This window comes from Tamandua tetradactyla, chromosome 5, assembly GCF_023851605.1.
Source record: "Tamandua tetradactyla isolate mTamTet1 chromosome 5, mTamTet1.pri, whole genome shotgun sequence".
Lineage (NCBI taxonomy): Eukaryota > Metazoa > Chordata > Mammalia > Pilosa > Myrmecophagidae > Tamandua > Tamandua tetradactyla.
The window spans coordinates 26752219-26777454 of NC_135331.1; the positions used below are offsets into that span (position 1 = coordinate 26752219).

The following is a 25236-nucleotide window of genomic DNA, read 5'->3' on the forward strand; positions in this document are numbered from 1 at the left end:
TGCAAAATAAAACTCTGGACGCTTTTTCACTTAAAAAGAATCTAGAAGATGGACATATAATTTAATTAACATCTGGTTCTCCTCTACTTCTGAGAATATGGGGGCTCCCTGCTCCTCCAGAATATAAACTGGGTATGTGACTCACTCGGGCCCATAAAACATAAGCAGAAATAACACCTTCCCTCTGGGCTGGCGCATTTAATAGCTGGTACTGTTAAGTTGAACTCTCCAGTGCTCTTCCCCAATTCATCCACTGAGGGAGAAGGCCATGTGTGCCATTTGGCCAAATCTCCATTAGCCCAGATCACTGGATTGTTGCATGGAGGAAGCTTTCTTGTCTGTTTATGAGTCCGAAGTAAACCTTGGCTGTGTTAAGCTGCTGCTGAATAAGCCCGGCCTGTCCAGACACACACTCTGTTAATTAGGCTGCGGGGAAACAAGCATTTTCTTATATTACTGCTCACAGTAAAAAATGGGACAACCCTTATGAAGAGCAGTTTGACCATATCTATACATATGCATTTATTTATCTTTTAATCTGCAACCCCATTCTTGGGAATTTATTCCACAGAAGTACCCGAGTGCATATGCACTGGTATATATGTACAAAGTTATTCATGGTGGCATTGTAAGAATAACTGTTTGGAAATAATTTAAATAATTAAAATAATTCTATTTTAAATATCTAACTCTAAAAAAACACTACAGTTTAGCTTCACCAATGGAATAAGGTACAAATGTAGAAAAAGCCAGGGAAGATTACACACTGATAGAGAAATAATTCCAGGATATAAGATTTAAAAAAGCAAAATTCAAGAGAGTGAATATATTGTTACCTTTAGTGTAAATAGAGGGAAATAAAAATATTCTTACTTATTTTTACTTGCATAAAGAAACACTTGTATAAACCCAAGAGGCTAATAAAAATAGTTAACTATAGGGGGGTGCAACAGTGGCTCAGTGGCAGAAATCTCGCCTGCCATGCCGGAGACCGGGGTTCAATTCCTGGTGCCTGCCCATGCAAAATGAAAAAAAAAGGGGGGTTAATTATGGGTATGGGGGGACTTCTCAACACTATATTGTTTTGATATTTGAGCCCTATGAATGCATTACTTTTTTTTTTTTTAATTTTATACTGGGGTCTCCCTGGACCCCAGTATAAATAAATAAGTGGCCTGAGCTGCAGCCTAGGCTTTTTTTTTTTTTTTTTTTTAATATGTTGCCCAGCTGATCAAATGTTCAACCAGGGTTACAATTTACTCCTTGACGCCTTCATCACAAATGAAACAGGATTGGAAAGGAAGCTTTTCTGTTGTGGGTGGGGGTAGTATTTGGCCCTCACTCTGTTTTCTATAACTTAACTTACCCCTTATGGAACACTCTAGCTAGATGAGGGAGATCCATTTGGTAAGAATATCCTAACCAGACTAGTCCCGTAGGATGCCATCGTGGATGAGCTGCCAGGGTGCCTGGGGCTGAATACAGCTGGAGAACTGGGTCAGGCACAGAGACAGGGTAAGATGCAAACCAATACTGAGTTCATGTATCAGGGATGTGCGGCCTTTTTCAGGGAAGAGAGAGTGTTCTAGAAGTTGCGTCCTAAATACCAAATCATGGGTCATGCTGGGGACAGCACAAAGGGCACACATACAGAATGCCACAGGGAATACTTTTGGTCAAAAGTAGGGGTTTGCGAATAGTGGCCCATGAGCCAAGTCGAGCCTGCCACCTAGTTCTATACAGCTTGTGGGCAAAGAATGGTTTTAACATTTTTAAATAGTTGCAAAGAGAATCGAAAGCCACAGACTATTTCATAACACATGTAAATTGTATGAAATTCAAATATCAGGGTCCATTAATAAGTTTTATTGGAATAAAGCCACATCCATTCATTTGCATATTGCCAATGGGTGGTTTCCCACTATGGTGGCAGAGTTGAGCAGCTGTGACCGAGAACTTCAGTGGCACTCTCATCCCTTTGCACTGCTGCTTGGCCTGCTGCAAATCGCAGGGGTACAGTCATACCTCCACAGGGTTTCAAATGCCACTTGCCATTGTGTACCACCACATTTTTTTATCACCAGTGTATACGCATTGTGTCAAGAGGAGAAGAGGGGACTTTGAATGGCATGTTTTTAAAGCAAAGTGAACTGTAGATTATTCTCTTATGGATTTAGATGGCAGAACATTGGGTTTATTATGCAGAGACCCAACAGCTGTGCTAAAAGAATACAATATGTCAACTTTATCAGATGGAGCAGTCACCACCATATTCCCAACTCACAGGAAAGCTATGGTCCGAAAACTTAGAAAATTTCAAATGGAAATTTTCATTACGAGCATAAAAAGTTGAAAACGGAGATGCAACCAAATTAAGTTTCCAGGTGGCTCATTTGTTAGCTAAACAAAGAAAGCTGCTTACCAAAGTTAATTATTGTAGCAGCTGAAGAAATGTGTCTAGACAAAAGAAACTTGTTTTACATTCTTAGCCTTTCAGTGAGAACAGCTGCTCAAAGGACAGTGGGAACAAATTAATAGTCAATTTGCAAACCTTTTTTATCACTGAGTAGGTAGACTACTTAGTCGCCATTGTTGATTTGAACAGTCAGTGCTGATTTTGGAATCACTGAAGAATGAGCCTCTATGAATATTCTACACTGAACAACTACAGACATTTGAAAGGAGTTGAGAAAACATTAATTCAGTACAGCCTGAAGTGAAATCTGCTAAGATGCAGCACAATTGTTGGTGGTAATAATACATAAACCAGAAAAAGGCTTAGCTGGACAGATTTTTAATGCTTGAGAAAATATTTAGGACGTATGGTTATTAATTTAGGAGCTAATTGTCAGAAAATATTTGAGGAATTTATCAGACTTTACTGAACTACAAGTGTCAACAGTGAACTTAATTTACTCTCGGATTTAATTATTGTCAGGTCTGTGATTTTGTGTCAGAAATGGAAGCTGAATATCCTGACTTGTCCTACCGCACAGCAGCTCACTAGCCTAGCAGTGGTAAAGTTTGTTTACATTTTTTTTAGTTCAGGGCCGGGTAGGATCTTTCTCTGAATGAGAAGAACCATTCTAACCACTATTACTGAATACTGAATGGCTCTGGAAATTAGCTGTTGGTACAGGCTTGCTGAATTCAATCTAAAATTACAAGACAAACCAGTGCTTATGTGAAATGTACACTGCAGCAAAGACATTTCAACAATAAACTGCTTTATATACTTCCTGTGCTATCAGAAGTTAAAATAAGATTTCCATTCCCAGACATATTTGCGGCAGATATATTTTCTGAGTTCAAACTACAGTTCCAGCAGTATTTTTCGGATCTTGATGCCAAATGCAATGGAAATTTCCATATTACAAAATCCACCTAACCTTCAATTGAAGGTGATTAATCGCCAATGTAATTAAAGACAAATACCAAGGGAAGGATATAATTGAATTTTATAAATGCCTTCCAAGTGATGACTATGCCCAATTAAAATCATATGCTGATACCAGTATTTGGCCGTACCATCTGTTGAAAGACATTTTCAAAGATGAAATATGTAAAATCTCATTCCAAATCAGCATTAATAGCTCAGCATTTGATGACTGAGAAGTTTGAACCTCAATGAAACAAAATATTATCCCAAATATAAGAATACCATTTCCAGTGTATACCTATATTTCAAAAAAAAAATTTTACTAAATTTTATTATTTTTAATTCAATCAATACAAAATTGGTGGAAAATTTTTTCCTTTGTTATTCAGGACCCTACATAATAGAATGCCCTTGATTTTGCCTCTTAGGCCATCAAGCCCCAAATAATAACTAGCAGGCCCTTTACAGAAAAAGGTTGCTGAGCACCAATCTAAAGCGTTGCATGGACCTCGCTTCTTGGAGATGAGTGTGCTGACATATGAGGGAATCAGGGTGGCCCCTGCTGGAAGGACCATCCTGCTCCTGAGGGCTCTGAAATCCAGGAGAAATGAATTTTCCTTTCAGACCGCAAGTAGCTGCATGGCAACAGGAATGTGAGACTGGGATAATGAAATAGGCCAGTACTTTCCATAGTGGTCAAAAGACAGAACCTCTGGATATGGCAGGTAGGCTAGCTGGGAGGAATCATTCTTTGAAAGAAATGATTAAGTTGATTTTTTCAGTATGGAAAATTACAATGGGGATATGAACATTGTTTTCTTTTTTTTTCCCCTTTTAAAAATATTTTTATTATAAACAATGAACAAACATACAAACATTCCTGACATACAAACATTCTTGACTTGATTACAATCAATGGCGCACAATATCATCACATAGTTGTGTATTCATCACCTTGATTACTTTTTTGAACATTTGCATCTCTCTAGCAAAAGAAATAAAAAAGAAAAAAGAAAACTCATACATACTATACCCCTTACCCCTCCCTCTCACTGACCACTAGAGTTTCAATCTATTCCATTTATTTTAACCTTTGTTCCCCCTATTATTTGTTTTTTAAACATATTTTTACTCATCTGTCCATACTCTAGAAAAAGGGAGCATCAGACACAAGGTTTTCATAATCACACAGTCACATTGCAAAAGCTGTATCATTATACAATCATCTTCAAGAAACATGGCTACTGGAACACAGCTCTACAATTTCGGGCACTTCCCTCTAGCCACTCTAATACACCATAAACTAAAAGGGGGATATTTAAATAATGTGTAAGAATAACCTCCAGGGTAACCTCTCAACTCTGGAATCTCTCAGCCACTGACACTTCGTCTTGTTTCTCTCTTCCTCCTTTCAGTTGAGAAGGTTTTCTCAATTCCTTGGTGCTGAGTCCCACCTTGCCAGGGAGGACCACACCCCTGGGAGTCATGTCCCACGTAGAGAGGGGGAGGACTGTGAGTTAGTTGCTGTGTTGGCTGACAGAGAGGCCACATCTGAGCAACAAAAGAGGTTTTCTGGGGGTGACTCCTAGGCCTAATTTTAGTAGGCTTAGCCTGTCCTTTGTGAGGATAAGTTTCTTAGGGATTTGCCAAGATTGAGGGCTCAGCCTATTGATTAGGTTGTCCCAAACATTATTTTCTTACATTGTAGTAGCAAAGTAATAGAAAAGAAAAATAGAAAATCATCAATGAGCTTTTTGTTAGAGGGAGGTAATGATATGTAAAACATGAGAGAATGCTGGCTGAGAATTGGTCAGAGAGGAAATTTATTACACAGGAGGGAAAGACCTCAAGGAATTAGGTTAAAAAATGCAGGAGAAACTGAAAAGCTCACCCATTCCTTGTGGACAGAGCACCTGAGTACTGCTGACCTTACCAAGTCAATGAAGTGACACATCACGTAATTCCGTATCTGCAGTGTCATTCTTCTCTAACTTTAGCATCATTGCTGGAAAAGAATCAAGGCAAGGAAGAAGGGACAGAGTTTGCTCTTCTCGTGCCTCCAGAAAGGCAGTCTGGATCCAGCAATCCAGGACTGCCCAAGGTCAACAACAGGTCCCAAGGTCCTGTCCTCTGCGCAGAAGCAGGTGCAGGGTTGGTAAGCAAGGAATCCACTTAATTGCTTGAAAAGACTTGTCTGTCCTTTGGGACTAGACTGTGATTATCCTAGAGGAAAAAAGTCTAAGTATAATACCATCTGGAAACCCTGGGAATAAGGAAGCTAAGAGAGAATCATGAACCTATATACATTACACCTATATATTTTGTTTCCTTATCATTTCTCCTTTTGATTATTTTTAAAGTTTGTCTCATCTGTGATAAAGAGGATAAGGAACGTACATTAATTTTTTAATGAGAAATTCCAAACATAACGAAGCAGAATAATATAATTGACCCCCCCCAAACACACACACATCGTGCAGCTTTGACAACTGTGAATATGTGGCCAATCTTTTTTCACCTTTATCCAACTCACACCCTATTCCTTACTGGATTATTCTGAAGCAAAAGGAGAGGTACTTTGTTCCATCTTTAAGAGAAGTTTTTAAAGAGGAGCACATAGCAACTTGCTAGCGGAACAGTGGTGCAGTTGAAATGCAAGCTGGAGACAAATCCAGCAGTCCTCCCTATTTCAAGATTGATATTCCTTTTTGGTGCTAGAATTTACTTGGGAGGGCCTTGGTTTCCCTATCAAACAAAGAATACAGACTAAATCATAGGTAGTTGTGTAACAGTGAAATGGGACTGTGCTGGTTTGAAAGAATGTATGGATCCTAGAAAAGCCATGTTTTAATCCTAATCCCATTTTGTAAAGGCAGCCACTTCTTCTAATCCCTATTCAGCATTGAATGTTTGAAACTATAATTAGATCATCTCCCTGGAGATGTGATTTAATCGAGAGTGGCTGTTAAACTGGATTAGGTAGAGGCGTGTCTCCACCCATTGGGTGGGTCTTGATTAGTTTCTGAAGTCCTTCAAAAGAGGAAACACTTTGGAGAATGAGAGAGATTCGAGAGAGCAGAACAACACTGCCACAAGAACCATCAGCCAGCGACCTTTGGAAATGAAAAAGGAAAACACTTCCCAGGTAGATTCTTGAAACAGGAATCCAGGAGAGAAAGCTAGCAGATGACGCCTTGCTCACCATGTGCCCCTTCCAGCCGAGAGAGAAACCCTGAACTTCATTGGCCTTCTTGAACCAAAGTCATCGGCCTTCTTGAACCAAGGTATCTTTCCCTGGATGCCTTTGATTGGACATTTCTACAGACTTGCTTTAACTGGGACATTTTCTCAGCCTTAGAACTGTAAATTAGCAACTTATTAAATTCCCCTTTTTAAAAGTCATTCTGTTTCTGGTATATTGCATTCCAGCAGCTAGTAAATTAGAACAGGGGCCTTGACTTCAAATCAAAAGAACTGACTTCAGGTTGCCAGCTCTACCTCTTACAAATTTTACAACTTGAAACAAGTCACTTAACCTTTATGAGCCTCTGGAATCTATGAAATGGTACTTTGTGGGACTCTGATTGGATTAATACAATATATTATATAAATTGCTGTGAATTGAAAAGTGGCACATAAATGAGATATTATTGAGTTCTTCAACTAAGTAAAAGATGACTAAGACTTTGAGCTTCTAAATTAGGAAAATGCTGTTGACAGAAAAGGGGGAGTTGACAGAGTTTAATCCAAATGGAAGATTAAACAGAGAGATATGGGGGCTAAGCCTTATGTCCAAATGTGTATTTAAGTACAAGAAAAAACTACACTCTTCTTACTTTCACTAAAATAAACATTCTTCCACTTTCCTCTGGTTTCTTCCCATCATTTTATCCACCTGCATTCAAAAAGCATTTAAGTGTGTCTTATGTGCTAGGCACCGCAAATACAAAAAATACTAGTCTGTCTACCAGATGCTCACAGGTTAGGGAGGAACAGGGATACTTAACAGACAATTAGAATAGAATATGATAAGGCCCATATTAGGCTGTGATCACAGTGTTTGCATAGTAATGATAGGGTGTGGTCAGTTATTGTTCTACTTTTAGAATACAGTATTTCGGCATTACCAACAGACAGGTGACACCTGAAAACTTCATTTCTTAATATGAACCTACCAAAGAAGCTAGACACTGAGTTCCTACACTTACAGAGACAAAAATGCTATAGAAAGAGATGAAATATTATTTGGAGAGTTAAGAAAAAAATTATATTAGTGTCCCAAGAGCCAAAGAAGGAGACTTTTCCTATGGCCAGGGAGATCAACACAATGATGGTTTCAACAGAAAGAAGAGATGGATAAGGTACGGGTAGAAGCCAGGTTAAGAAGGCCTGGGCAAGGAATAAGCACTGACAAAGTGGTAAAATCTGCCAAAGAGAAGTAGCTAGAAAAACAAGCGGAGGTTTTTCTCCCCATCCTAAACCAAGTACCAAGACATCTGCACATGCTTTTAGGCAACTGAAAGCCCAGGCAGAGGCTGAGTAATAGTAACAGAAAACTCTTCTATAATGCTTACCATGTGCCAGGTACTATTCTAAGCACTTCACTTGTATTAACTTGTTTAATACATTTACTGCTACCTAGCGGGTAACAACTATTTTACTATGCCCATTTTATAGTTAAGGAAACTGAGACACCAAATGATTCACTTGCCCAAGGTTGCCCAGACGGTCCATGGACTGACTGAGCCAGGACCTGAACCCAAGCGGTCAGCTTCAAATCCTGTGATATCCAAATTTTACCTGGGACTAACACGAAACGCAAGCATCTTTGGGGAAGAAGAAAACCTACTTATGCTGAGTAACAGAAGGCACTAGACTTCGTATCTCCGCTTTACCCTACACTGGGACCGACCTATCACCCTACAACCTCGGGGATGCAAACGGCCAGTTAAACTCCACTGGGAGAATAATCTGTGAGTGTGTGCTGCCTGCCGCTCCGCTTCCGCACATGCTTTCTTGACTGTCCAGTTCCGGGGGACGGTGCTACCGATCGGACACACCAGTAAGCCCAGTGGTCTCTCCCATCAGTCCCTCATTCAACAGATACTTGGCGTCAGCTGCAGGCCTGGCACCGTGCTGGATCCAGGGGTGAACAAGACACGCAAGATGCCGGCTCTTTCCAAATTTCCAAATCTGTTGGGGAGAAATGGCCGAGAAGGGCGCGGCTGGAGCGGGGTGAGCGAGGGCGACCGGTAAGAGATGGGGCCGAAGGAGGCAGAAACCGGGGCTGAGAGGCGTCTGCACTTCCCCCGCAGCCATCCGGCGCCCGCGGCGTCCAGGCTCGGCCCCGGATGCGGCCTTCGACCCCTGGAGGCCCGCCGGGTCACCAGGCCGCGCTGCGGCCCTGAGGCCACCCCTCAGAGGTCATCTATCTGAGGGTGTCCCCTCAGAGCCACAGACTCGGCACATTACGCTTGACCCTTTGTTCCCTCACGAGCAAGTTTTCGAAGCGCCACTGCCTCTCGCCTCCAGTTGGCCCGGGCGACGCGGCGGCAGCAGCGCCCCCGGCGGCGCTCGGCGGCCCAGAAAGGGAGTGTCCGCCGCAGTAGCCGCCGAGGCCGCCGCCTCCTCTGCCCGGAACGCGGGAGCCGGCGCGAGCGGCGCACGCCGGGGGCGACGCGAGCGCGATCCTGATTGGCTGCGCCGAGTGACGCCACGGGGCGGGCCCCGGCGGCCGCTGGGAGCCGAAGCGCCGCGCGTGCGCAGACGCAGCGCACTGAGCGGAGGGGGAGGTGGCCGGTCCCTTCTCCCGCGTCCGCCATTTTGTTGCTGTGGCTCCCGGGAGCGGGCTGAGCGAAACCGCCTCAGAGGCACGGTGCTCCTCGGGATCCGGTGCAGAGCCGTGGGGGCGCAGAGCCAGCGCCTTCCGAGCCAGGAGGTCCCAGAGGCAACCCCGGCGCGCCGGACTGCCCGAGACCTCTGAGGCCGTCCGGTCCCCGGGCCCTGCCCCGCAGTCCCCGGGTCTGTTCCCCTCAGCCCCCACCCCGCGCCCCGAGTCGGCCCCGGAGCGGGCGGGCGGCGACCGAGGAGGATGCTGCGGGCCCGGCGCCGCGGGGAAGGAGCCGGCGCTGCCCTCTGAGCGCGACTCGAGGTGTGCCGGAGAGGCCGCTCCCTCGGGCCCGCAGCCGCCGCCCCGACTCGCCTCGGAGTCCCCCGGGCCCGACACCATGTCCTCCGCCAGGTTCGACTCCTCCGACCGCTCCGCCTGGTATATGGGGCCGGTGTCCCGCCAGGAGGCGCAGACCCGGCTCCAGGGCCAGCGCCACGGCGTGTTCCTGGTGCGCGACTCGTCCACCTGCCCCGGGGACTACGTGCTGTCCGTGTCCGAGAACTCGCGGGTCTCCCACTACATCATCAACTCGCTGCCCAACCGCCGCTTCAAGATCGGGGACCAGGAGTTCGACCACCTGCCGGCCCTGCTGGAGTTCTACAAGATCCACTACTTGGACACCACCACCCTCATCGAGCCCGCGCCCAGGTACGCGCCGAGACGGGGCAGGGCGGCTCGCTTGGGGCCCGGGAGCCTGGGGTGGGGTGAGGTGGTCTTTGGAGCCCGCCCTGACTCCTCCCCCATTCTTGAGCCGTGTCCTTTTCTCAGGATGTATTCCTTAAAGCAGGCTAGTGTTAGGGTCTGGATCCCTTGGGTGCACATTGCTGTGGCTGCAGGGTTACCATGCTCTTCGCCGCTGGTCGCCTTCTCTGTCTGACCATCCGACCAAATTAGAGGGTTTTGTGTGTGCACGCGGGTTTTATCTTTTTTGGACCACAGGCTTCTTTGCGAATCTGACGATAGCCGTGGCATCCCCCTCCCTCTCCCCACCCCCACCCCCACCCCCCGCCGAAAGTGTATGTAAACAAGTGTGCGCACCATTCCAGGTTCTGCTTCTCTGCAGATCTCTGCGCTCTGGGGTAAGAACTCCGAGAGTGCAGCCTTGATAACAATCGGCAAATGAAAATGCCTGAGCGCTTAGAAACTTTTAAATGTGACCTATCAGACCTGGATACTGATATCCTGGTGTCAGGTGGGGCCAGACAATTATTTTATAATTATAATACTAGTAATACTTGTAAAGGGTGTCTTAGCCTCATCGAGGACTTATTTTAAGTTCCCCACCCCCACCCCAAGTTCTGGGTCATTAATAGGCTACAGATAAATTTGGTTAAATTCCAAGATGGAGTAAAGCTAGAATGTAATTTAGGGGAATGTTTGAATGATACTTGATCTTGTGCTAGTTGAATTTCACATGTAGCTTTTGTGTTAAGCCTAATAGTTTATTATCTATATGAAAGTTAACGTAAAATGACACTGAGCATCAGTTACGTGCTTTTCCAAGTAGAATGCATTATTTTGATTTTTTTGGTCATTTTGTCTTGATAGGTATTTTATATGCGAAGTCTCCTGGGACTTGAAAATTTTTTATTTAAATGATGCCAAATTTGAACTGAGGAAATTGCCCAGAATTTTTAAAATGTATTTTCATTACCCAGTTCTTTTCTTAAACAACATTTTAAAAGAGCAAATTGTTGTTGTAGGTTTTTCAGGGTGAGATTGTTTCTGACGTTCACGAATTTGCTGACAAGATATTACTCAGAAGGTTAAATGTGAACAACTATTATAGTCAGGGAGCACCAACTGGATGCCAGAGTTTTGCTCCTGGTATAGACAGAGAAAAAAATAAAACCATGACAGTATAATGACTGTAAGATTAACCACTATGCGAAAGTGACTTTAAAATCCAGGCGAAAGTGGCTATAAATCAGATGCTGGATAACAAAGACCAGGACACCAAGAATCAAATTGCTGAGGTCTCTTGGTCCCTGCAGATGCTGGTAATTGCAGTCAGTTTTGAACACAGTGGTAAAGTGGACAGAATCGTATTTCCCATAAGTAATGAGGTTTTTTTATCCTTTTGTGTAAATTACTCCCTGATTTCTGAAGGTGAATCATATTATTGATTTCAGGCCTTCGTTAAGCATTGAGCTTCATTGAGTTAATGGTAGTGGTTTGCTCATAGAGAGAGAGAAGTAGATGTAAGTGTGCTGCAGTGGCTTCCCACTACCCACCAACCTGAGTCCCATCTGTCTTCCCTGCGAGGAATGATTTTCTGTCACCATCCTGGTCCCCTCCCTCCCTTCCTTCCTTTGGTGCAGCCCCGCTGGACCGCTGGCTTGAGTCTTGGTAGCCAGCCCGGCTCATGGACCTTTGTACCTTTGCTTTCAGGCTCTTGGCCCTTCACTGACCACTTAACTCTTCTATTTAAATCCACTTATGGTTCTAGTCCTTTCACAAATAATGGAGCCTTCCCTGACCCTACAGAGTCAGCCCCCCCGTTCCCCACCCCCACTCCGTCCGCCACATTCAGTTTTTTTCCTCCCATGCCATTCCCTACACCCTGTCCCCAGCCCATTGCTGTAACAGCAGTGGTTTACCCTTTCCCCATGGCTCTGAGTGCTATTACTTGTACACATTCAGTTGGCTCTTGGCTAGATTTCCTTTGTCACACTGAAGCTTTGGATTGCTTCTCCCAAACCTGAAATCCCATCGATTTGGTTTTTATTAGTCTTGTAGAAAAACCTATCCCTCATCAGCTGATAGCACCTGTCAGCTAATCAGCTAGTGTTTGGCCAAATGCAAAATTAAATGTAATGCCCTAAACAAGGTAAATGAAGTTGTTCAGCTTTTCAGGCATCAAAACAGAGCTCTTTAAGAGCACTTTTTGAGCTAAACCATTTATGAGAGTTACATCACAGGATTTGGGTACTGGTTTGAAAGATGGGCAACAGGCTTCATTTCTTTGGGATGAAACTTGCTTTCTAGTGGAAGAGACAGGCGAAAAGCAGAAAAATAAAACACCTGAAAGAGTAGTAAATACTATGAAGGAAATAAACCTAGGCCAAGTGGCTATAACAGAAGAGGCCTAGCTGAAGTAGCGTGCTCTGCCTGAAAGAAGCAGGCCTTGGGCTGAGTCTTCCAGCAAAGGTGCCAAGGTGACAAATACAGCTGTGTGGGGGAAATGTGGTTCTTAAAGGAGAAGAGGGGATCATAGGAGAAGAGTTTCGGTATACTGGCGGAATTGTAGAGAGATTGGATTTTATTTAAAGTTCTTTGGGCACCAAGGAAAGAATTTGAGATAGAGAAGTGACCTGGGGCGGTTACAGTGTTTGTATAGTGAATTTAAAACTTAACCCCCAAAAGATACCACATCAGGCAGCCTCTTGATTTTGAATGGACCTAAACATAAACATGCACGTGAGTGTAATTTTTATATTACAAATCATTTGATAAACAGAAAAAATCCTGTCTTGTGGTGATTTTCACCTCCCTTTTATTTGAATATAAACATTTAAGATTCTGTTTAGGTTATAGTTAGTATTCAGGTAAGCTCTAGTATTTTTTATTTAATAGAGGCTATTTCCAGTTTAACAGGAGAATGTTTCAAAAGGTTTCTGGGTGATTTGTTTTGAAGTAAAGTATATTTTCCCATGGAGTAGAAAACTGGAAGTGTGTTTATAAATTACCGGTTTTAGCTTATTTAGATATATGAAGGCTAGGAGAAAAAAATAAGTCAAAAAGAGATTTTACTATTAGACATAGAAGAAAGTTGATCTTTAGAAAAAAATCAGCGGGCATTGAATATTGCAAGTATCTCATAATGTGGAAATGACATTGAAGGGGTAGTCCCTGCTGTGCGTGTGAGGAGCTTACTGGTTATTGAGATTATTTTTTTAAGGCCATTTGTACACCATATAATATGGTAAAATATTCTCTGTGAGAGAATGGAGAGCACAGCCCAACCCACAAGCTCCAAAAAACCTCTTCACACTTTAGAAGCCCAAGCCAAGTCCTGTAGGGACCCAAGGCGACCACATAATCGTTATCTCCCACATCTAAGATATTTAAGGAAACTCTAGAAATCTAGACTTTTTTAAGTGGGAAGGGGAAGAAGGATTATGGGAATTTTGATTGGTATAGAATTTGCCACTGCCAATAAGCCCTTGGATTTCTTCTGAGCAGTAGTTTAAATCTTCTGAAATTGAATCAGATGAGATAGGACATTGTTGTTAAGCTGAAAATGGGAATCTTGCAGCTGGCCCTATAGTATATAAACTACTGGCAGTAGCAGTTTCCTTTGTGATTCTAATCTTGTTTAAGACTCAAATCCACAGAATGTTTACCTAAATCAGAATTTCCATTTTGAGCTAAACAGTTGGACAAGATTGATTCGGAGGGACGTTAAGGTTAAATTATATTTGTAAAGGTGACACTCCTTACGGGAGTTCAGATTACCCTAGAGTCTGAGCTGCTAAAATGGTAACATGGAAAGTGGTGCCACCAGGCAAGTGGCAGTGAGCCTGGAATGATGGCGACCAGTACCCGAGAAGTGGTGAAACAGCAGCAGGCAGAGGGGGCTGGGAGGGCAAGCACACAGGGTCTCCTTGTCTCCTGTGGAGCAGATAACCAGATGAAGGTGATTGCAGGGCCTAAGCTTGTGTTGTCAGAAGGAAAGAAAGGACAGAAATATAAGAGGGAAATGCTTCCCTGTGCCTTTCATTTTTTTATTTAATTAGGATGAATTTCAGCGTATCTGTACCTACGGTATACCAAAGCATAATACTAGATTCAAAGTATGTTATAGGAGTAAATCATGGTTCTTGCCTTTGAGGAGCTCAGTCTTTTGAAAAAATTAAAATAGAATGCTATGTGAAATTAAAAGCCCGGGTGATCAATTGTGCCTGAGGGTCAGGGAAGGCTTGAAGGAAGAGGTGCTCTTTCAACTGATTCTTGAAGGATGTATAGTGCAAGGAGTAGAAGAGATGGCTGAGTGATGGGCAGTGAGCTAGGAAAGGATAAAATGGGGGCCATCTCAGGTTTCTAAAAAGAGCATTGTGATCGGTTTTGGTTTTTAGAAACTGCTCTGACTAGGAAATGGGACTGGATAGGGAGAGAGTCTGGAATGTGGGACTAGCTAATTAAGGGCTGTTAGGGAAAAGAGCATGAGGCTCTAAAGGAAGATCAGATGCAATGGGAACATAAAACGAGGCTGAAATGATAGGGAAAAGCGACAGCCTTTTTTTTTTTTTGCTGGTCAGTTACGTGTAGAAGATGAGGAGGAGCTATGATTGAAAAACCAAAAGTGATTTGACTAGAAAGCTACTTAGCCTGAAGGTAAAAATTTCTGAAACTAAATGTAAGCAGAATCATGGAGAATGAGTGTACAGACAGAAATGAGCAGAGAAAGAGGAGCTGTGAAGAGCCTGGGTGGGAGGGAGAGGTCCTCTGTTTAAAATGCCAAAGGCAAAGAGCTGTGACCTTACCAAAAGTAGCCTTGCTAGAGGTACTTACTCCATCCTCTTGGATTTGATACTTATTTCTAGTGTTCTTTTAAAACTGTTTACTGTGAAATGTTTCATACAGACAAAAGAGTATGTATACATATACATGTACTAATTAGTTTTCAGTATCTATTCCATTTACATGGAATAGTCACAGTATCTTTGGAACTCCCATTTTCCAGAAGTTGATTGGATTGGTTCTTTAGCATGAAAAAGGAGATATTAAATTTAGAAGGTCTTAACTTTCGGATTTAAAGAAAATGTTTTACCTGTGTTACTTGGTGAAGCTGAGAATGCCTTAAACCACAGGCCACGGGGTGGTTCATTATCATTAGAAAAGAAAAGCTTTTCTCTGTCCTCTAGGGCCTTGCTACTCAGAGCGGGCTCCAGACCACCAGCACAGCAGAATAGAGGGAGCTTGAGGTGCTTAACTGGGTTTGGGAAACTTTTCATATGTAAACTTTAAAAGGGAGCTGGAGGGTGCTAATTTCAGTCATCCTCAAAAAAACAAACTAAAATGATTGCAAAGCAGTGAATTTTTCTCATTTTATATCTCATATTTCTTTAAGCAGTGGGGCCTACTGCAGAGGGCATGGTATCTGACCAGGCAGCATCGTGTCCTCTCTAGCTCTGTAAGGAAATTAATGTATAATCTGCAGGGGATTCTTTTTTTTTTCATATTTTATATGTAAATACACACAAAAAAGTAATTTTCAAAGTCAGTACATTTTAACAAGTAGTTACAGAAGAGATTTCAAAGTTTGATATGGCTTACAGCTCCACAATTTTAGGTTTTTCCTTCTAGATGCTCCAAGACACTGGAGACTAAAAGAAGTGTCTATATAAGGCTTCAGCATTTGTTAAATACTATTTTCTCTGTTATAACTCCTCCTCCTCATTTGATGAAAGGGCTGTCAATAATAAGGGATAGGGGCATGGAACTAGTTCATGTTCTGGAGAGACTGGCCCCTCTGGATTTCAGGACTTATCTGTCTTAAGAACCCATCTGGAAGTTATAGGTTTCGGGAAAGTAAATTTAATATGTGAAACTTATATAGTGTCTCATTTAGGGCCCTACAAGTTCTTTAGGATGAACAGGAATGATATAGTTGGTTGGGGGTTGGCAAACCTTGACAATTAACAATATCTACCTGAGGCTTCGGTAAGAGTAGCCTCCAGAATAGCCTCTGTGACTCTATTTGAACTCTTAGCCGCTGATACCTTATTTTGCTACATTTCTCTTCCCCCTTTTGGTCAGGAAGGAGTTGTTGATCCCACAGTGCCAGGGCCAGGCTCATCCCTGGGGGTCATGTCCCACATGAGGGGAAGGGTAGTGATTTTCTCAGAGTTGGTCTGAGAGAGAGAGAGAGAGGCCACATATGAGCAACAAAAGAAGTTTCCTGAAAGTAATTCTTAGGCATAACTATAGATAGTCTTAGCTCTCCACTACAAAAATAAATTTCATCAGGCAAGCCTCAAAGTCAAGTGCTTGCATGTTTCTTGATGATGATTGAACAATGATATAGTTTTCACTATGTGACTCTGTGATTGTGAAAACCTTGTGTCTGATGCTCCTTTTATCTACCATATCAACAGACGAGTAGAACATATGGAATAAAAATAAATAATAGGGGGAACAAATGTTAAAATAAATTTAGTTTGAAATGCTAGTGATAAATGAAAGCGAGGGGTATGGTATGTATAATCTTTTTTTCTGTTATCGTTTTTTTTTTCTGTTTTTTTATTTCTTTTTCTAAATCAATGCAAATGTTCTAAGAAATGATGAATATGCAACTATGTGATGATATTGAGAATTGCTGATTGTATATGTAGAATGGAATGATACGTTAAAAAAAAAAAAAAATCAAGTGCCTGGACTACTTTCTTGGGAGCTCCTACCGTTTCATAGAGTACCAGGTGTTTCCCAGATGGGGAGGTTTATTTTTCCATGTTTTGTCTCCAATCCCTCAAGGGACTCTACCAGTGCTTCTTAATTATCAACCTGCCATTGTCTGATTTTGCAAGCAATTTTGATGGATAAATGCATTTGAGAATATGGGGCGGAAGACTTTGGATTTATGTCAGAGATGTGGCTGGGAGATTGATTTGTGGTCAAATTAGGGTTAACTATGCAGGTAGTAAGTCAGATGGTCACTATAGAAGTATAGTGGTGGAGAAAGGGCAAGCCATTTGATTAAAATCTTCCATTTTTATGAGATTTGTACACACACCTCACTCACCAGGGAAGCAGATAAATTGAAAAGCACCCTCTGCTTCTCCTAACCCCAGTTATATAGACCAGGGATCTGCAGACCTTTCCAGAAAACGACCAGCTGGTAAATATTTTATGTTTTGTGTCCCTTATGCTCTGTCACAACTACCCAGCTGTGCTTTGTAGTGTTAAAGCAGTCATGGACAGTACATGAAGGAATGGGCTTAGCTGTGTTGTAGTAAAATTTTGTTTACAAAACAGGATTGCCAGTTCATACCCACAAGGATGACTATCATTTAAAAAACAAACAACAGTGTTGGAGCTCGAGTGCATTGTTGGTGGGAATGTAAAATGGTACAACCACTGTGGAAAGTAGTAGGGCAGCTCCTCAGAAAGTGAAAGGATTAGAATTACCATTTGAACTGGCAATCTCACTTCTATGTGTGTACCCGAAGAAGGTGAAACAGAGTCTCAAATAAAAACTTGTACACCAAACACCAATATTTATAGCAGTGTTATTCATAATAGCCAAACAGTGAGAGCAACCTCAGTGTTCAAGAAATGAGTAGATAAACAAAATGTAGTACATATGCACAATGGAATGTCGTTCGTCAATAAGAAGAGTGGAGTTCTGAGACATGCTGCAATATGGAAAGACTTTGAAAAGATTATACTCAGTAAATAAGCAAGGTACATAAGGATAAATACTGTATGATGTCACTTAAAAGAGATGACTACAAACAGCGAGTCCATGGAGACATCAGATGAGAGATTACCAGGAGAGGGGAGAAGCGCAGGTGTATGTTTGGTGAATGTTTTTATATCTTTTTTTTTCTTTTCTTTTCTTTTTTTTTAAGGGTGGTGGGCTGAATTGCCTGCCAGCCATAGTTTGTGGGCCTCCAGGCTAGGCTCCAGGCTATTTTTTTCTTCAGTGTCCTGGAACTAAGAATGGTTATTAGTTTTTTAAGGATTGCTTAAGAAAAAAAAATGCTACAAAGACCATGCATGGCTTTGGCCCTTTGCAGAAGAAGTTTGCTGACTCCCAGGGGCCTGAGTCCCAAGGCCTGTAGGAACCAGCTGTGTGCGCCCAGCCTGTGAGGGGAACATTTGAACCTTTGGGCCAGTAGTTTTGTTCTGATACAGAACCGAAATAATTTAAACCTATTTTCAACAAAATCTCCCAACTTCAGGGGGAGCTAGCCTGCAGCAGAATTACCTTTGGCATCACCTCCTCGCCTCTTCTCCTGACTTTTGGCAGAACTCCTTCCTCTCGTCTTCATTGACCCTGTCAGCTTCCGCCTTGACAGGTTACACTTTGCGCCCTCATTTGCCTTCCAGTCCCTGCCTGTGTTCAGTTGTCAGTCTGCTGAGAGTAGGAACTTGGTTTTATTCATAATCCCCAGAGTTCTCAGTACATAGTAGGGCTGGTAGATGCCTGGGCAAATGGGTTTCTCCCTTGGAAACTATACTTGAAGGGTGTCCTCAAGATCTGCCTGCATTTAACTTTTCTTTTTTTTTTTTTAACTTTTTTTATTGTATAGTATAACATATATACAAAGCAAAGAAATAAAAAAGCATTAGTTTTCAAAGCACTCTTCAAAAAGTGGTTACAGGATAGATCCTTGAGTTTATCATGGGCTACCATACAATCCTCTTATATTTTTCCTTCTAGCTTCTCCAGAATATAGGAGGCTAGAGGATGTAAATACTTTTTTATCATCACAATCAATTTTTTTCCTTCTTTTTTTTGTGAACAATAGTATATATACAAAAAAGCAATAAATTTCCAAGCACATCACCACAGTTAGTTGTAGAACATATTTCAGACTTTAACATGGGTTACAGTTTCACAATTTTAGGTGTTTTCTTCTAGCTGCTCTAAAATACTGGAGACTAAAAGAGATACCAGTTTAATGATTCATCATTCATATTCATTTGTTAAGTCCTATCTTTTGTGTATAATTTCACCATTACCTTTGATCTTTCTATACCTCCCACTGGGGTTGTTTGGGCTGTGGCAGTTCTAAATTTTTTGTATTGAAGGGTCTGTCACTGATGAGGGGTAGGAGATGAAACTATCTGATGTTCTGGAGAGGCTGGGCTAAGTTTCAGAATTTATCTGGTCCAGGGACCCATCTGGAGGTTGTAGCTTTCTTAAAAGGTACTCTAGTGCCTGGAACCCATGTGGAATCTTATCAATTGCCCTAGGTGTTCTTTAGGATTGGCTAGAATGATCCTAGTTGGGTGTTGACAGGTTATGATAGGTAGCAAGGTCTGTCTGAAGCTTGCATAAGCAACCTCCAGAGTAACCTCTCAACTCTATTTGAATGCTCTGCCACTGATAGTTTATTAATTACACTTCTTTTCCCCCTTTTGGTCAAGATGGAATTGTTGATCCACAGTGCCAGGTCTGGATTCATCCCTGGGAGTCCTCTCCCACATCGCCACGGAGACTTTCACCCCTGGATGTCATGTCCCACGTAGGAGGGAGGGCAGTGATTTGATTTCACTTGCAGAGTTGGGCTTAGAGAGACTGAAGCCACATCTGAACAATAGCAGAGGTCCTCCAGAAGTAACCCTTAGGCATGCCTATAGAGAGTCTAAGCTTCTCTGCTACCTACATAAGCTTCACAAGAGTAAGCCTCATGATCAAGGGCATGGCCTATTGATTTGGGTATCCCTAAAGTTTAACACAGTATCAGGGGATTCCCCGATGGTAAGGTTTAATAGTTCTATAGTCTTTCTCCCCTCCCTCAGGGGACTTTGCCAATACTTTTTGATTTATCTGCTTAATAAACTCTAGGATGTTTCCAGGCTTTACAGTAATCTAAACAGGATTAAGGGACCTCTTATTCTGTACTTCCTGTGTTTCAGTTGTTCAAATGAGCGACACAGATCCATTGAATTAGATTAGGCTCTACAGAAAATTTCAGTTCCAGATCAAATAAACCTTTCTTCCATTGGTCTCAAAGAGTATGTGTGTTCTAAAATATAAACATTGTCTTCCTTACCCCTATGTTCTGAATTACTTTAACCCCAACCTGTTCAGCTTCATTCTTATTTCTAAATATCAGATTATATATATATAACAGCCTCTCAAACTCCAGAAATAATGATCATCGGACTTAATGTGTCTGCTCTAAAAGCATGCAATCTAGGCCCCTGTTTTCTTGTAAGTATTTTCTAAAGTGTTTCTGGCTTATTTTGTCTCATCAAATGTCCCACATGTTCATTCACATCGTTGCATGCTTCACATTTTTCCTTTTTTTGTAGCATCACAACCTTCGTTCATAAGTATACGCCATCGTTTGCCAATCTACTCCATCAGTGCATCCTCCAGCCACCTGCGTTCATCAGGCATCACGTAGAGGGCCTAAAGTCCACAGTCCATCAGCATTTTCAATTTTAGATAATTTTATTGCTCCCAAGAGAAAGAAAACCAATAAACATACCCTCACCTAATAGGAAATCTAAACCTCCTCAAAACTAGTTATTTACATTTAAATAGATGTAAGTTTTGCCAAATTATGAAGCTTGCCTTTTGGAAAGAAGGATGGAAGTATGTACCAAGGACCATTAAAATGTCTGTGATCTTAAACCTGGAGATTCCAGTTGTTGAAATCTAGGCTTTTCAGAAAATCTTATATAGGAAAAATATACTCAAAGGGGTTCATGAAGTTGATGATTAATAGGGGGAAATAGAAAACAAACTAAATTTCCCAAACCCATAGGGACACTTTATCACAGCAGTCTAACCACCAGGAAGCCCAGTTCAGGAGAAGGGCCTGTGTGTGAGGACGAGCAGGAAAACTTGTGTGGGGGGAGATAAAGGGAAGGATAACTGTATGTTGAGACAGGAACTGTGGGAATTTTTTTCTCTTTTACTTTCTCTTTTTTTTAATGAGTGTTGTAATACAGTGACACTTTTTTTAATTAATTTTTTTACTTTTTTTAAAACTATAACAACAAACATTCTTATCATTCTGTTCTATATATATAATCAGTAATTCACAATATTATCACATAGTTGCATATTCATCATCATGATCATTTCCTAGAACATTTGTATCATTTCAGAAAAAGAAATAAAAAGACAACAGAAAAAAATCATACATACCATACCCCTTATCCCTCCCTTTCATTGATCACTAGCATTTCGATCTAAATTTATTTTAACATTTGTTCCTCCTATTATTTATTTTTATTCCGTATGTTTTACTCATCTGTTGATAAGGTAGATAAAAGGAGCATCAGACACAAGGTTTTCACAATCACACAGTCACATTGTGAAAGCTATATCATTATACAATCATCTTCAAGAAACATGGCTACTGGAACATAGCTCTACATTTTCAGGCAGTTCCCTCCAGCTTCTCCATTACATCTTGACTAACAAGGTGATAGCTATTTAATGCATAAGAATAACCTCCAAGATAACCTCTCGACTCTGTTTGAAATCTCTCAGCCATTGACACTTTATTTTGTCTCATTTTACTCTTCCCCCTTTTGGTCGAGAAGGTTTTCTCAATCCCTTGATGCTGAGTCCCAGCTCACTCTAGAATTTCTATCCTATGTTGCCAGGAAGGTCCACACCCCTGGGAGTCATGTCCCATGTAGACAGGGGGAGGATGGTGAGTTTGCTTGTTGTGTTGGCTGGAGAGAGAGGCCACATCTGAGCAACAAGAGAAGTTCTCTTGGGGGTGACTCTTAGGTCTAATTTTTAGTAGGCTTGACCTATCTTTTGTGGGATTAAGTTTCATATGAACAAACCCCAAAATTGCGGGCACAGCTTGTTGCTTTAGTTGTCCCCACTGCTTGTGAGAATATTAAGAATTCAGAGTGACACTTTTAAAAGGAGCATTCTTTTCTTTTTTCTTCCTAAAGTGCATGTCAAAACAGGAGATCACCTTGTATATGAAGCACTTTTTAGATCATTTATTGAGATGGAAGGAAGAAAATAGCCATGAGCTAATTTAAGCTGAATCAGAAACCATAAGCCCATGGTTAAACAGGCATGTTCCGTCCTGGCTCTTGGAAAACTGCTGGGCTCTGACGATCCTGCTAGAAGAAAGGGCCATCTCCTAAAGAGGTGCGCATTCTTCCGATGAGGCCCAGGGAGTGTTTCTCTCTGAAACGTTGGGGGTGGTGAAACTAATGGTAAAATGTTTTTTTTTTTTTCCCCAAAACTTGGTGTATTTGAAACTTTTCAGAAATACTTAAGTTAAGCGAGCCCTCTAGATTCCTTTTGTGGAAGGGGCACTGCAGATGGGGTTGTTGCTGGGAAGAAGGGGTAAGGGCTCTCCCAGCTGGCCCCAGCAAGTACGCTGTGAGTCCCCTCGGAGTCTCTGGCAACCTGTTGGGAGGAGTTGTCTGTGGATTCGTGGTTGGCAGAGAGCTTTCAAGTTGTGCAGTAAGAACTTTCACAATGTTTTCATTTTGATGGTCAAGTGAGAATCCCTGTTTGAGCTATACAGTATGAATCTTATATTTTTTAGTTTGGAAAGTGTGTTAGCCCTTTTCTGGTTTTCATATTTTGAGGGACAAACCTTTATCATTGGGCTGGCTACTAAGCCTTTATAAAAGGCTGATAGGCAAGCCCAAGGAAGGTTGCACCACACCTGTCAGAGGTTAGGACCACAAGGAATGATGTGCTGTTTTGTGATTGCATTCCGAGAAAGGTAGCTGTTGAAGTTACTTGAGATTTTAAAAACAAATTCAAACCACGAGTCTCTGTGTGTAAACAAGTTTCCTATAAAACAGGTGGGTGTATTTGACGTGTAATTTGGAAAGGCACATTCAAAATTAGGGGTTTTGTTTTGTTTTTTGCAATAAAGACTCAGAAATTAAACAGTGTGATACAACTATCTTAATTACTGACATTACAGAGATTTTTGTGGGGTTTTTTGTTTGTTTTTTGTTTTTAAGATTGAGAAACACTGGTATGCAGTAAGATTTTTTTCTTAATTTTCTTTCTCTCAAGATATCCAAGCCCACCAATGGGATCTGTACCAGCGCCCAACCTGCCGACAGCAGAAGAAAATCTGGAGTATGTGCGGACTCTGTATGATTTTCCTGGGAATGATGCCGAAGACCTGCCCTTTAAGAAGGGCGAGATCCTGGTGATAGTAGAGAAGCCGGAAGAGCAGTGGTGGAGTGCCCGCAATAAGGATGGTCGGGTCGGCATGATACCTGTCCCTTACGTCGAAAAGCTTGTGAGATCCTCCCCACATGGGAAGCTGGGAAATAGGAATTCCAACAGTTACGGGATCCCAGAACCTGCTCATGCCTATGCTCAACCTCAGACCACAACTCCTCTACCTGCAGTTCCCAGTACTCCTGGTGCAGCAGTCAACCCTTTGCCATCCACACAGAATGGACCTGTCTTTGCGAAAGCAATCCAGAAAAGAGTGCCCTGTGCCTATGACAAGACTGCCTTGGCACTAGAGGTAAAATCCACTGAGGCTGGGTTTTGGGGTCCTTTGCCTTTTTTTTTTTTTCCTCTTCATTTTCAGGTTTAATTTGGTTTCAGCAAAGTAATGGCCACTTATTTAATGTTCTGTTCATGGGGGTAAGAGAACTGGGTGATTTTATTTGTAATTAATTTTTTTATTTTTTTTAAAATACCAAAAAACACCAAACAAACACAGACATTCGTAACTTTTGATCATTCCGTTCTACATATATAATCAGTAATTCACAGTACCATCACATAGTACATATTCATCATCATGATCATTTCTTGGAACATTTGCATCTATTCAGAAAAAGAAATTTTAAAAGACAGAAAAAAATTCATACATACCATACCCCTTACCCCTCCCTTTCAATGATCACTAGCATTTCAAACTAATTTTATTTTAACATTTATTCCCCCTATTATTCATCTTTATTTCATGTTTTACTCCTCTATTGACAAGGTTGATAAAAGGAGCATCAGACACAAGGTTTTCACAATCACACAGTCACATTGCGAAAACTGTATCATTATACAATCATCTTCAAGAAATGTGGCTACTGGAACACAGCTCTACATTTTCAGGCAAGAACTGGGTGATTTTGAAAGTGCCAGCTGTTTCACATCATTGTTTTGTCCTTTCCTGCCCCTTGCTTCTCCCAAGTTCTCAGCCTGCTCTCTCTGCTTCTTCCAAAGCCTTATAGTCTTACAGTAGTTGGCTTTCTTTCCCATCAGGAAAAAGAATAGTTAAGAGAAACCTAGGACCTAGTGGGGAAATCAGCCGATAGACACAGAGCCATTTGTGTGGCTTCACTTTTCTAATACTGTGACCAGGTGAGGTGAAATAGCATAATTGTCTTTAAAGAGTTCCTCTTTAGCTAGGCAGAAGAATCATTAAAAAATCTCTCAGACCTTGCTCCTTAGAGATTTTGTAAATTATGATAGCATAAAATAGAATGTGAACTTAGTAATCCCAAAACCATTCTCTTCTAACTAAACATTAACTGCCTTTAAGAAGAGATTCTTGGAAAGGTTGGCATGTCATGTAGTTTGCTGAAAGTCCTGAAGGTGGGTGTTGGTGAGCCCTTGTTCTAGTTTGCTAGCTGCTGGAATGCAATATACCAGAAATGGAATGGCTTTTTAAAAGGGGAATTTAATAAGTTGCTAGTTTACAGTTCTAATGCTGAGAAAATGTCCCAATTACAACAAGTCTATAGAAATATCCAGTCACAGGCATCCAGGGAAAGATACCTTGATTCAAGAAGGCTGATGAAGTTCAGGGTTTCTCTCTCATCTGGAAAGGCACATGGCGAACACAGTCACAGTTTCTCTCTCAGTTGGAAGGGCACATGGCAAGCAAGGCATCATCTCCTACTTTCTCTCCTGGCTTCCTGTTTCATGAAGCTCCCCGGGAGGCATTTTCCTTCTTCATCTCCAAAGGTCGCTGGCTTGTGGACTCTGCTTTGTAGTGCTGCAGCATTCTCTGCTCTCTCTGAGTCTCTCGTTCTCCAAAATGTTTCCTCTTTTACAGGACTTCAGAAACTAATCAAGACCCACTCAAATGGGTGGAGACATGTCATCCCCTAATCCAGTTTAACAACCATTCTTGACTAATCACATCAACCAGGAAGATGATCTCATTACAGTTTCAAACATACAGTATTGAACAGAGATTATTCTACCTTTATGAAATGAAATTTACATTAAAACATGGCTTTTCTTAGGGGGCACACTTCTTTTCAAACCAGCACAGCCCTCTTACCAGGGGGAAGGATGAAATTGTTCACACTCAAGGTA

The 25236-nt window shown here is 41.8% G+C and overlaps 1 protein-coding gene across 1 annotated transcript in view; it reads left to right on the forward strand.

Annotated features, from left to right (window-relative positions):
• Positions 1–9508: 9508 nt before the first annotated feature.
• The window catches only part of CRKL (CRK like proto-oncogene, adaptor protein), a 30999-nt gene continuing 15271 nt past the window's right edge, over positions 9509–25236 (forward strand). Inside the window, exons 1-2 of the mRNA XM_077160290.1 lie at positions 9509–9917; positions 22966–23431. Coding sequence (XP_077016405.1) covers positions 9607–9917; positions 22966–23431 — 777 coding nt within the window. The 5' untranslated portion in view covers positions 9509–9606. The remainder of the gene's footprint in view (positions 9918–22965; positions 23432–25236) is intronic.